General features: G+C 31.1%; 1 protein-coding gene across 1 annotated transcript; it reads right to left on the minus strand.

Annotated features, from left to right (window-relative positions):
- Positions 1 to 1,091: 1,091 nt before the first annotated feature.
- On the minus strand, positions 1,092 to 12,159 carry LOC126890322 (uncharacterized). Its single transcript, XM_050659186.1, has 3 exons — positions 11,349 to 12,159; positions 4,575 to 4,885; positions 1,092 to 1,524 (listed from the first exon to the last, which is right to left on the minus strand). Exons 1-3 carry the CDS (start codon positions 12,157 to 12,159, stop codon positions 1,447 to 1,449), a joined length of 1,200 nt encoding a protein of 399 aa, XP_050515143.1. The 3' UTR covers positions 1,092 to 1,446.
- Positions 12,160 to 14,938: the final 2,779 nt, after the last annotated feature.

Here is a 14,938-nt window from a genome sequence, read left to right on the forward strand (position 1 = left end):
AATTTATTTAAAATTTATCTTATTTTGTTCATGTTTTAATGAAATTAACGCGATTATTTCATTCATAGGAGATTCTGACCAATAGAAAGCTACAGAAATCTAAATTAGACTGATAATTTTTGATAGTTTCCCGTCGTCAAGTATATTACGTCAGATACCCTTCGTTGCTATGAAAAAATACATTCAGTGACATTAATGACAAATAGGGCCGGTTGTTCGAACGCTAATCAAAAATGATCATTATCAAATATTTAATTACTGTCACAACTGTTAATGTCAACTTCGATTGGGTTGCTGAAAACATAATTATTGATTACAATTATGAAATTAGTTAAACAATTATGTTAATAATTGTTATGTTAATTAATTAACTAATCTCATAATTATAATCAATTATGTTTTCAGCAACCCAACCAAAGTTGACATTGACAGTTGTGACAGTAATTAAATATTTGATAGTGATAATTGTTGATTAGCGTTCGAACAACCGGCCCTTAAGGTGATACAGTAGCGATCAACAGGTAGCCAAAACGCGTTCCAAGATTGCGGCTGTAATTTTAAATATTTTTTCGAGATATTTGGCACACGTATTTGTAATATAATAAAGAATGGCGGTACAGAGCCCAATTTGAAAAATATATTAATATGTGGAAATTACTCTGTAATTAAATACAATATTAAGAAAACGAGCCTGTACCGCCATTAAGAAGAACAAAAAAATACACTTTCTTCAAATAAACTTTTTTATCAGATGCCTAGATTTTGTGTCATTTTGGAACTACTAATGAAATAAAAAATTTTAGTAGTTCCAAAATGACACAAAATCTAGGCATCGGATAAAAAAGTTTATTTGAAGAAAATGTATTTTTTTGTTCTTCTTAATGGCGGTACAGGCTCGTTTTTTAAATATTGTATTTAATTACAGAGTAATTTCCACATATTAATATATTTTTCAAATTGGGCTCTGTACCGCCATTCTTTATTATATTACGAATACGTGTGCCAAATATCTCGAAAAAATATTTAAAATTACAGCCGCAATCTTGGAACGCGTTTTGGCTACCTGTTGATCGCTACTGTTTCCTCTTAATGTTTTAAAAATTATAAAAGTGATGACTTTCAACCGTAAAATATTTATAACAACTGTGTGTTTAATTGTACTAATTTGTACTTACATAGGTAAATAAATTACAATAAAATTTTGGTTTTGAACAGTTTTATTCATGAAATAATCGCAGCAAATTGCACTCGATCTCTAAAATTAATATAGAATTTTAGAGCTCCTGTGCAATTACTACTGATAATTCGTTGAAATAGAATTATTTTGACATAATATTAAAAAGTCAAATCAGTAGACAATAACAATGGATTTGAATCGTCGTCATGGAAACCAATATCGTCGTCATGGTAACCAATTATATTGAAAGTTTGGTTTTGACAACCTTGTCAAAGAATTAATTTGTGTATTTTCATTCCTAATTGATATAACTCTATTTGTTGTGGATTTTTTCCAAACGTAGGGCCCTAGAAAAAATTATGTTCCTAACTTATGCGGAAAGTATCTTCACCGCACTCGACTGCTTGCCCGAACTCCGCTATCGCGTCGTTCGGGTCAACGGCAGTCTCGTGCGTGAAAGTATCACTTTCCGCACTAGTTAGGAAAATAGCTATTTGTATAACAAGGGAGGAAAGTGTAACTTTTCCTCCCGAGAATGAAGTTTACTGCCCGACGCGTAGCGGAGGGCAGTAATCATTCAAGGGAGGAAAAGGCACTTTACTCCCATGTTATACATATGGTTTTTCCACCTTCCTCAAATAACAAGTCATTTTGTCATTTTTACTTAATTTATTTATGTAACTAACCAACAAAATTTATTAGAACTAAAACAACAAGTAGGTACAATATAACTGTCAGCTGTCAAATATAAGTCAAATTATTAATGTAAACATTGTTAAATAAAAATAACAATTTACTGTTTTTTACCATTCTGCAAAATACAGGATGTTTTATAAATAAACGTTAAAATGTATAGATACTCCGTAATAGAAAATAGATATTATACAGGGCGTCAATAAGTTATATTTCATGAATGAAATATTATGACGTCACTTTTACTTTTCCTCCCTAGGGAGGAAAAATATTTTCCTCCCTAGGGAGGAAAAGTACAACTTTGCTCCCTACAATCAGGTCCGGAAAAGTATACTTTCGGTAGAGGTAGGTGGAAATAACTATTTTCACCTACCTCTACCGAAAGTATACTTTTCCGGACCTTATTGTAGGGAGCAAAGTTGTACTTTTTCTCCCTAGGGAGGAAAAGTAAAAGTGACGTCATGGTATTTCATTCATGAAATATAACTTATTGACGCCCTGTACTTGTCTATTACGTAAGTATCTATACATTTTAACGTTTATTTATAATATTTCGCAGAATGGTAAAAAACAGTAAATTGTCATTTTGATTTAACAATGTTTACATTTATAATTTTACTTATATTTGACAGTTGACAGTTATATTGTACCTACTTGTTAGTTTTAGGTCTAATAAATTTTGTTGGTTAGTTACATAAATAGATTAAGTAAAAATGAAAAAATTACTTGTTATTTGAGGAAGGTTGGAAAACCATATGTATAACATGGGAGTAAAGTGCCTTTTCCTCTCTTGAATGAGGAAACTTCATTCTCGGGAGGAAAAGTAGCACTTTCCTCCCTTTTTATACAAATACCTATTTCGCACTGTTTTTGACACACTTTCATATAATCAAATATCCTTAACTTTCGCGTTGTCATGGTGATGACATAATGAACAATAAATTACAACAACAATTTTGACAGTTTTGTGGTTTGAAAGAAATTAGAATTTTTAAATGTCAAAGTTCTAAAAATTGTAGAATAGAAATGAATTCCAGTGACGAAGAGTTACAGTTTTTTTATGTGTTTATCGTAGATAAAATATTGTATGAAACTGTGTATTGTATGTTTATCGTATATAAACAATTGTATGAAACTGTGTGTGAAGTACTTTTTGCGAACTTACGCGATGTATAGCACTCGCTCCGTTGTCGCTCGTGCTCTAAACATCGCGTGCGTTCTCAAAAAGCATACTTCACGAACTGTTTCATAAATAACTATTTTTATATTTAGAAAGACTGAATTTTTATACACATTTAGAAAGAAAAACAATTGTCCTAGAACAATTAGGGACGAAGTTAGCCCCCTCATTTTTTAAATTCACATGTTCTTGCAAAATAATTTTGCAATATTTAGAATTATTTTTTGTCATTTTTTTTTTATTAAATTAATAGTGTAAGTCTTCTTCTTTCATAAACTATCCAAAGTATTAATGTAACTTCATCATTTTCTGACTTATAGTGTTGCAAAAAAAATGAATTTGGGATAAACAAATTAAATAACTTTTAAACTATTTGGCCAATTGCTTTGAAATTTAGGGTATGATTTAAGCACCAGAAGTCTTAGCATTGCGTCTAATAAGAAGGTTCTAAGTTAATTTTTACATCAGTTATGAATATTTATAAGAACTCAAAATTTATGATTTATTTTGCAATTTTCTAAGCAACCAATAAGGACAGACATATTCAGCAAACGCCATATTGAAGTTTTTTTATACGATTTTTAAGTTTATTACTCTCAAATTTGTTTAAAATTCTTAACTTTTTGGCAATAGACGAAAAAAGCCAAAATTTACCGTTTTTTGGTCTTCATTTATTTATAACTATGTATATTATCGAAATCGGCTGCAGGAAACATTTATAGGTTATTATTATAGACGTCCATACTACTCAAAAAATTTGGTTTCGGCCTGTAGGGGGTTGTGTCACCAACAGGATATTTTTTTCCTTATTTCTCTGAACTATTATGGCAAAAAATTATTTTTGGTGGGCTTTAAATGATTTTTTATATTTTGGAATGTACTAGTGTTGCTCATATACCAGAAAATTATTTCGCATAAAAACACGAGTGTAGAAAACGAGTACGCGTATATAATTGCTTGAAATAAAGGGACTAAGTGTTTCATTCTAATCATATTGCCAGTATCTGAGTACAAATTTATCTCATATACTTCTAGATCTTCTTTTCTGTTAGAAAGCATATCTCTTATCCACTTCGAAATAATTCCGTTTTCACTTAATTTGGAAATAATAATATTGAATTTTGGTATAAAGAAAGCACCTCTATTGGTGTACATTGTTGGAATGAATTTCATTAGAGAGATATCAAAACAGTAAACTAATGGTTCGTTGTTATGGTTGACAAAATTTTTGGTTATGTATTGCATGATTAAGATAGCTGTTGAGTACGAAGTGTTTCTGTTGACAGCCACATTACGTAAACAGTTATAGTAGTGATAACAATCATTCCATTTATTTCTAAATTTAACTGTATCATCTCCTTGGAAATAATTAATGCAGTTAGGTCCGTAAGTTGTAGTAAGATTTTCTTCAAAAATTTTATCAATACTACCATACTTTTGCTCGTATTTACTTTTTACTAAGTTACTAGTCGTTTGTGATGAATACAGTTGGTTAATATAAAAAGCGAAAATCAATGCAACTACCATACACAATCTGCTGCTTGAGTGATATATCTTCTGCTTATGTCCTACATTGGTCATAATCCTCATAAAGGTCAACGCTACAAACAGATAATCTCTAAATTTTTTGTTGTCAGGTAACAGCATAGAGCTTATCCAAAATACTATACTCATTATGACAGTTACCCAAAATATACCAACTAAGCATTGACTTAAGTGTTCATAGTTATTGGTTTTCTGCACAATGTTTGGTACACAGAAGCTTAAGGAGTCTAGGATGTAGAATTTAGTCGTATCGAATGCTAAATATCTGTTATATGTTTTGGTGTAGCTACCTGAAAACAAAAATAACAATTAATGTCAACCACAGATATATAAATAAGAAATAAAACTGTTCGTCAGAAGTTTGCAAAAGAGGATATAACCCGGATATCGGTCTTTTAAGCACAAACCTCGAAGATCAATGTACCAAAGTAGTATATGGCCCTATACCAAAAACTCATTCTCAAACCACAAGCTATCTAGTTTAGAAGGACATTTAACTTCAAAAAGGTAAACTGGGAAAAGTACGCAGACATGTTACATTTTGAGCTGGTATATCTTGAACCAAAATCAGAAAACTACGAAAAATTTATAGAATTAATACAAATGTGTCTAGGAAAGTTATCCCTATGTAATGTAGACAATAATATGTTCCCGGGATATCCAGCGAATCCAAAGAAGTAACATGACACATAATAGCAGCACAGCATGCAACTTTCTTAAAATAACAGTATGCATCCTCAGGAACATAAGCCAACCTGCAAGGTTATAGCAAACCAAGTCTCCACTCCTTGTCCCAAGACCCAAACACTAGAAGAAGATTGAAATCAGGAGACAAACTAACTAGGAACTTCATTTACACTATAAGAACTCCACGACGGTATGAACAGGTTATAAAATGGAAAATCTTCTGGTGTGGATGATATATGCAGTGAACAAATAAATAATCTAGGCCAAGGAGCAAGCAAATGGATCTTGAAATTCTAGCATGTGCTGTAAAGCCTGCGAAATAAAATAATAGCCTTGTTAAAACCAGGGAAGGACGTAAAAAATACCAGTATATATCTATATACCCATTTCCCTGTTGTGTCACTTTTTCAAACCATACGAGAGACTCATCCTGGCTAGAATAGAGAAGAAGTCTCGACAACACCTGAGAGAAGAGCATAATATGTATCTCATTTAGCTAAGAAGGCCTGAATACGGTGGAGATGCTTGCTGTACTCTCTAAAGCGAAGGTTAAGCAGTATGGACTGATTGTTAATAAGCAAAGTATATGAAAATGGTGATATACAGGGTGTCCCGAAAAGATTGGTCATAATTATACCACAGATTTTTGGGTCAAAAATAGGTTGATTGAATCTCACTTATTTATATACAATAGTGCACACAAAAAAAGTTACAGCCCTTTGAAGTTACAAAATGAAAATTGATTTTTTTTTCATATATCGAAAACTCTTAGAGATTTTTTATTGAAAATGGACATGTGGCATTCTTATATCAGCAACATCTTAAAAAAAATTAAAGTGAAAATTGTGCACCCCACAAAAATTTTATGGGGGTTTTGTTCCTTTAAACCCCCCCCCCCCCAAACTTTTGTGTACGTTCCAATTAAATTATGTTTGTGGCACCATTAGTTAAACACAATGTTTTTAAAACTTTTTTGCCTCCTAGTACTTTATCGATAAGCCAGTGTTTATCGACATATTTTGAATATTTATCGTATCCATATAAAGCTGACTGGTCAAAAAAAGACTAAGAGGCAAAAAGTTTTAAAAACACTGTGTTTAACTAATGGTACCACACTAATAGTTTAATTGGAACGTACACAAACATTTGGGGGGTTTAAAGGAACAAATCCCTCATAAAAATTTTGTGTAAATATATTAAAAAAGAAGCCGCATCTCGATAAAAACTGGTTTATCGAAAAAATACTAGGAGGCAAAAAAGTTTGAAAAACGTTTTGTTTAATTAATGGTACCACAATAATAAATTAATTGGAAAGTACACAAAAGTTTGGGGGGTTTAAGGGAACAAAACCCCCATACAATTTTTATGGGGTGGACAAACTTCACTATAATTTTGTTTTAATATGTTCCTGCCATAAGAATGATACATGTCCATTTTCAATAAAAAATCTCTAATAGTTTTAGATATATTGAAAAAAATCAATTTTCATTTTGTAACTTCAAAGGGTAACTTTTTTTGTGAGCACATTTTTTGTACTAAGGTAAGTTAGGTTCAATCGAACTATTTTTGAACCCAGAGTGTGTGGTATAATTTATGACCAATCTTTTCGGGACACCCTGTATAACTGATGATACCATGTGTGAAGACATTACTGGGTTGGGATAAAGTATGGAACCAAGCAAATATTTTTGAAACGAAAAGAACAAGATTTATGAAACTTTGCATGCAACTACAGTAACACAAAAGGCATCTGTTGCCATATTTTTTGTTACTATTACACTTCCGGTTTCACCAGAAATGCCCTTAACTTATTTAATTTAAATGGGACACCCTATATATTTTTGCTGATTTTAAAAGAACTTGTTATTTTTAATTCATACATACCAAATTTGGTAGAGAAAATTTGTTAAAAAGTGTCTGTAGATAATTTTTTTATATGTATTAATACAACGTAATAGGAAATAAACGAGTACCATCTATACAGTAGACTAAAATTGTTGTTTACATGCACTGCATGACTTATTTGAATTTAGTATAGTAGGTAAAACTGTTACTGAAATAATTGACAGAAATAAGCACTGCATGACTTATTTGAATTTAGTATAGTAGGTAAAACTGTTATTACTGAACTAATTGACAGAAATAAGTTGTATTAAAAATGGTTCATTTAAGTGGAAAAGATCGTATTGAAATATTAATGATAATAGGTTATGGTGAATTTTCATTTTTTGGAAGTGAATTTTCCAAAACCATGGGTTGGACGTAGAGGATTCATACAGTGGCCCCCTCGTTTTCCGGACCTCAACCCGTTAGATTTTTTTCTTTGGGTTATCTAAAATTACGTGTTTACGTTAGGCGACCAACATGCTTGCAGGATTTGAGACAAAGAATAATAATTGATGAATGTGAACTAATACGTGGAGAAATCTTGCAAAAAGTGACTCACGAATTTATTTATAGGCTTGCACGTTGTCAGGAGGTGAACAGCAAACATTTTCAACATTTGAAATTATTTTTTTTTGATTTTTAATATCATTGGTCTAACGTAAATAAATTAACCTATTTTTTAACTGTAAAGAGATTTATTTCTTGTTTTAATAGTTTTTTCTTCCAAACTTGGTACGTATGAATTAAAAATAACAAGTTCTTTTAAAATCTGCAAAAATATACAGGGTGTCCCATTTAAAGTAAATAAGTTAAGGGTATTTCCGGTGAAACCGGAAGTGGAGTAGTAACAAAAAATATGGCATCAGATGCCTTTTGCGTCACTGTAGGTACTTGCATGCAAAGTTTCATAAATATTGTTTTTTTCGTTTCAAAGATATTTGCTTGGTTCCATACCTAATCCCAACTCTGTATAACTGAAAACTACCACAAACAAGGTGAGTAAAGAGTATTGCTTCATAAAGATGACGGAGTTTGTGTATCTAGTACGAACTCTAACAAGTAAAGGGGGCAGCCAAGAAATTGAGAAGCGAATTTCGAAAGAAAAGAAGACTGTTGGAGCTCTACTCTAACTACTAAGAGCAAAAAACATCTTCAGAGAGGCAAAATTGAGACTATACGGAAAAGTGATCCTGTCCATAGTCCTTTACGAAAACCAAACATGGGTTATGAATAAAAATCAATAAAATATGCTGAACATCTGGGAGCGGAGTGTTCCCAGGGAGTTTTCGAGGGAGTAAAAGACAATGAAGACGTTTGTAGGAGACTAACAGATTCAGAGGTCAGAGAGCTGTACCAGATATCAGAAATTAGCCATATCATCAGAACAAAAAGGCTTAGATCGTTAGGTCTTCTTGCGAGAATTACTAACCGAAGGTGGGCAAAGGACTTGCTGCTGAGGGTTAAGGAAAGGAAAGGGGAGAACAGGATTACCACGGAAAAAGTGGCTAGAACGTATGAGGACCTCGAAACAATCGGGTTAACAAATTGGAGAACTACTACCATGTACAGAAGAAAATGTAGGAAAACAGTGGAAGAATTCCAAATAGTCCATGTGGTGAGACCGCCCCCGTCTGGAAAAATTTTTGATTCGGTTTCTTTGTGGATTCCTATTCAAAATGTCCCCTTTAAACAAATCTGAAGGGTGCCGGGCGGAATTTTTGGGCAGAAATTGTTTTTTAAAAAACAATTTTTTTAAACAAAAACAAAAAATCACGTTTTTTTGCTTCGGAACATATATTTTTAAGTTTTGTGAGTCATTCTAAACAAGAAAGGTATCTTTTAAATTTTCTCAAAAATTGATAGTTTTCGAGTTATAGGCGATTTAAAATCTGAAAAATGCGAAAATACGCATTTTCGAGGCTTAAAAACTCATATTTAAATTAGTATTTTGAGGTTGCCAGATACTTAAATTGAACTTTAAACATTCAGCTTCAAGATTCTGAAGAGTGATTGTATCTAACCTTAATTTAAACTGTTGTTTTTTAATTGTTAAATATGCATGTGCATCCGATTTTTTTGCCGGTGTGCCTATTTCAAAAGTCTCCAATTTTCCTCCGAAAGATATTTTTTCTAGATTATTTGGGATATTTTAAATAAAATAAGTTTCTTGGCATTTTTCTCAAAAGTTAAAAGTTTTAAAGTTATAAACGATTTAAAATCTGAAATGCGTTTTTTGACATTTTTCGGATTTTAAATCCTTTATAACTTTAAAATTATTAATTTATGAGAAAAATGTCAGGAAACTTATTTTATTTAGAATATCCCAAAGAAAAAATATTATATATCTATAAAAAATATTTTTCGGAAGAAAACAAGAGATTTTTGAAATAGAGCGCGCCGCACCGGCAAAAAAATCGGATAAACACGCATATTTAACAATTAAAAAACAACGATATAAATTAAGGCTAGACGCGATCACTCTTAAGAATCTTGAAGTTGAATGTTTAGTCTTCAATTTAAGTATCTGGTAACCTCAAAAATACTAATTTAAATATGAGTTTTTAAGCCTCGAAAATGCGTATTTTCGCATTTTCAAATTTTAAATCGCCTATAACTGGAAAACTATCAATTTTTAAGAAAAATTAAAAGATACCTTTCTTGTTTAGAATGACCCAAAAAAAAACCCAAAAATATATGTTCCAGGGCAATAAAACGTGATCTTTTGTATTTGTTTAAAAATATTGTTTCAACAATTTCTGTCCAAAAATTCCGCCTGGCACCCTTCAGATTTGTTTAAAGGGTACATTTTTGAATAACTATCCACAAAGAAACCGAATCTGAAATTTTTTCAGACGGGAGCGGTCTCACCACTTGGACTAAAACCATAGGCCTTTAAGTTAAACTGTATATTGTTGTGGAATTGTTTTTTTTAAGGAAATTAAAAAAAAAATTAAATTTATATCAACGACCATGAAATGATAGTTTTTTATCACCGTGTATATGGCCAAATTTGTTTAGAATTTAAGTTTGCTTTTAAACAAGTGTTTCGGACAAATTAAAACGATTAGTGATAATTATTCGACGAAATGGACGGGGCATTAACAAAACATTTCGGTGATTAGAAAGTGGAGAGAGCGTTGACGGGACAATAACGTTTTTAAGATCCTTCCGGGAAGGTATTTTAATGTGGTATACAAACTGTATTATTTTAGTTGTAAAAAGTAGAAAGTAGAAAATAACTAATTATGATTTTCCTTGAAATTTGACAAATTGGAAAAAGTTATGTGGAAGAATATTGGGTTTCTTAAGAAATAAATGGTTTGAGAGAGGGTGTTTGTTTATTGGACGAAAAATGTCGGGAGAAGGGATAATGGATGTGAGAGTATGGATTTGAGAGAAAAATAAAGTCAGTGTGTAATGAACATCGAGAGAAGGCAGCCGAGTTTTTTAAAAGTGTAGAATCAGTGTAGAGATCAGCCTTTGCGAGCAGAATCAAGTTGAAACCAAATCGTCCTTGTTGAGAGAATCAAGGACAGCGTAATCCAGAAAACGAGGGAGTGAAGAATAAAAGGTTAGTCAAATCATTTGTCTGAATGGAGAAAAGTTATTTATATCAAGACCATATTTGTTTACTTGTTTATTGAACATTTTTTTTGTAACGCAGTTAGTCATTTCAAATTTGAGAAATCAATTCAAAAGAAGAAAAGTAAAATTCATTCAATTTAGTATGAGGAAATAAGAAATGAATTAAATAAATAATTTTGTCAAAACAAGGAGATATCAGAGTTAGAGTTTTAATTTAATTAAGTTAGGAATTGTTGCAACAAAGTTAAATTTTAATATTTTTGAATCATATGTACACGACTTAATTGATAAAAACAATAGATTACATTTATATGAATTTGAGTGTTGTCAATGTCCCTGTTTCTACCCTGGAAGAAGTAAGCAACTAGAAATACTAGAATCCACAGATTACAGGTATTTTATCAAATACAAAATTAGCCCTGATAATAAAATTGATTGGAAAATTTAATTGGAATTTAGTTATGTCTTTACATAGGCAATAAATAAAATAATTGGATAATCAATCAAATTAAGAATTTGCTAATTAATCTAAATAAATAGAAAAGGTAGAGCATAACAACATGTTACATATAAAATAATTTTAAACTATTTTACCTATAATGATATCAACTTCAACCGATTCAAGCCTCTGAAAATTGCCAAATGAAGAAAGATTATTCCATACATCCCCCATAATCTTTGACTCAATGTAAATTACATTATACCCGAGATGTGCAGTAACTAAATTTAGTAATTGAACTTCCAAACCTTGTAAAATTGGTTTTGATAAACTGTTCTCATTTGAATTGCCTCTCTGGGATGGTTTTTTCACCTTAACATATGGGGGGGCTTCAAAATACCCTGCACGAATTGTACAATTTTTAAAATCGCTGTTTTCAAACACTGGCCGAGTACCCTTGTCAAGTTTTCCAAATGCACAGCTATCAATTTTGATCAACTTTCCAGAAGTTATTTGGCAATTTTGTGTAACAGGTTTCCAGATATACAAATCAAACATTGTTCCTTTCACGGTTCTGATAAGTAGCAGCACACGAAACATATTTTTCTTTCTGAGACCCTCAAATATCGCGTTTATCCTGGTCGAATTGGGCACAATTTCAAAACTAGCAATCAAAAATGTAGCTTGTATAGGATGCCAAGCTTTGATGTCTAGAAGCCAGTGGTTAGGTTGAGATACTGGTGAAGATTGTATTCGCTCTGAGTGTAGGTAGTGTATGAACTGATACGCATAGGTCCTCTGTATTAGATGCACAAAGAGCTTTTGGTAGTACTTATTAGGCGATCTAATCTTCAGCATCCAATTCGATTCGGATTGAAGCAGTGGTATCAAACTTCTAACGCTATCAACTGCCCTCAAATATTGATGATATGCTATGGTAATTGATCTGTTGTTATGATAATACATTGTTGAGAGTTTAAATAAACATTGATTTACTGATAATTCTTCTAGATTATGATCTGGTGGTTTGATGTACGTATGTACTTTGTTCAATATCAATATTATTATAAAATACCTAAACATATTGTCGAATGTTTAATAAAAATAACGTTGGTTACTTCGGTTTTATAGCGGTATAAAAAAGATCAAAGATCGAGATAGTTTTGTATAGAATTCTAATTATATTAACAAAGAAATGAAATACATTTTCATACATATAAGAAATGTTTTGTCACGGAATTGAAATCTACAAAATAAAGCAAAAAACTTGAGTTTGAGTGATGAGGAGTAAATTTTGGAATAAATAAGATTCTCGTTAAATTAAGTCATTATTTATAATGACCACATTATTTGTCTCCAGTTTGACAAATTTTTGTTGATAGATTGGTATAGAAAAAAAGTTTTTATTAAATAAAACAACCTTGGATTGTATACAGTGCTAGTAAAAAGTCCGTTCACCCCTCGTGTCTTTTGAACGGTTATACTTATAACAGTGAAATTTAGAGGGAAGAAATAAACGGATATAAGCTTCTCAACTAGTTATAACAGGTGACGTAATAGTGACAGATGACGTTACAGCGCCACTATAACAGATAATTTTAAATGGGACCTTATGGCAAGTGATACCTCGTTTAAAAGGTATTAAAATTACCTACACGCTGTGAGCTCGTACGTAGAGGGGATATTTACAAATTCGCGAGCGCCAGTATAGTGACAAGTCTGTAAACCTTTACCGGAAATTTGACATAACTGTCAAAGTGATTAATTTAAAATTAAAATTAAAAACATTAATTATAAAAAATATTAGTTGGTCAAAGCTGTGGTATATATTTTTACCTTAAATATACTTACGTTTTAAATACTGAATTTAAGTTTTTTTAATGTTCCGTAATATGTAATTATAAATTAATCTATTAATCTTGGCGCCATCTACACGATAATTGTGAAAGTATCCGAAGTAAGAAATTCATATTTTATCTATTGTTTTTTATTCATATTATGTTCTAACGAAAATTCATTTTTAGAAGAAAAATCATATTTTATCAATAGAATGTCAAAATGATTAGCAAAAAAAAATCGATTACAATTTAATTACTTTTTTGCGTTGTAAATATTAAGCGATAACAATTAAATAATAAATTTAAAAATTACCGGTGAAAGTTGAATTAGTAGTCCGCTAGGAGCGACACCAGCGAAGCTCAGAGCGTACAGCCGGAAAAATGAAAGAATAGGGCTTTTCATCGATTGTCATATGTTTCGAGCTTCTGTCACATGTTGTATAATCTGTGTATAATATTAATATACACGGATTATACGACATATGACAGAAGCTCGAAACAAATGACTGTGAATGAAAAGCCCTATACGCTGTGAGCTCGTACGTAGAGGGGATATTTACAAATTCGCGAGCGTCAGTAGTGGCAAGTCTGTAAACGTTCACCGGAAATTTGACATAAATGTCAAAGTGATTAATTTAAAATTAAAAGTAAAAACATTAATTATAAAAAATATTAGTTGGTCAAAGCTGGGGTATATATTTTTACCTTAAATATACTTACGTTTTAAATACTGAATTTAAGTTTTTTTAATGTTCCGGAATATCGTTGATTGAAATAAACGGTAATCTTAGCGCCATCTACACGATAATTGTGAAAGTATCCGAAGTAAGAAATTCATATTTTATCAATAGAACGTCAAAATGATTAGCAAAATCTTAAAAAAATTGAGTACAATTTAATTAATTTTTTGCGTTGTAAATATTAAGCGATAACAACTACATAATAAATTTAAAAATTACCGGTGAAAGTTGAATTAGTAATCCGCCAGGAGCGCCACCAGCGAAGCTCAGAGCCTATACGCTGTGAGCTCGTACGTAGAGGGGATATTTATAAATTCGCGAGCGCCAGTAGTGGCAAGTCTGTAAACGTTTACCGGAAATTTGACATAAATGTCAAAGTGATTAATTTAAAATTAAAATTAAAAACATTAATTATAAAAAATATTAGTTGGTCAAAGCTGTGGTATATATTTTTACCTTAAATATACTTTCGTTTTAAATACTGAATTTACGTTTTTTTAATGTTCCGTAATATGTAATTAAAAATTAATGTATTAATCTTGCCGCCATCTACACGATAATTGTGAAAGTATCCGAAGTAAGAAATTAATATTTTATCAATAGAACGTCAAAATGATTAGCAAAATCTTTAAAAAATCTATTACAATATAATTACTTTTTAGCGTTGTAAATATTAAGCGATAACAATTAAATAATAAATTTAAAAATTACCGGTGAAAGTTGAATTAGTAATCCGCCAGGAGCGACACCAGCGAAGCTCAGAGCGTATACCCATGAACGATCACATCAATCACTTATTTTGTATTTGCTATATTTTTCTATAAATAACAAACGTTTGTTATGGAAAAAGATAGCAAATACAAAATAAGTGATTTATGTGATCGTTCATGGGTATTCTTTCATTTTTCCGACTGTATTCAGTTATACTATTTTTGTTTGAGTTTAAGTTGATCTTGATGAATAAATTAAATAAATACTAAAATAATATTTTCGCATTTTATTAGTAAACATGGTAAAATGTAGTAAAATGTACGCCTATGGTTACTTGTCAAACAAGTTTACGATGACGTAAAAACAACTAGAGAATTGAAAACGTCAACTTTTTTGACAAGTAACCAGAGGCGAACGTTTGCATATTTATTAATTAAATACGAAACTACAAGTTTA

This window comes from Diabrotica virgifera, chromosome 8 (assembly GCF_917563875.1).
Source record: "Diabrotica virgifera virgifera chromosome 8, PGI_DIABVI_V3a".
In the NCBI taxonomy this organism is placed as follows: Eukaryota; Metazoa; Arthropoda; class Insecta; order Coleoptera; family Chrysomelidae; genus Diabrotica; species Diabrotica virgifera.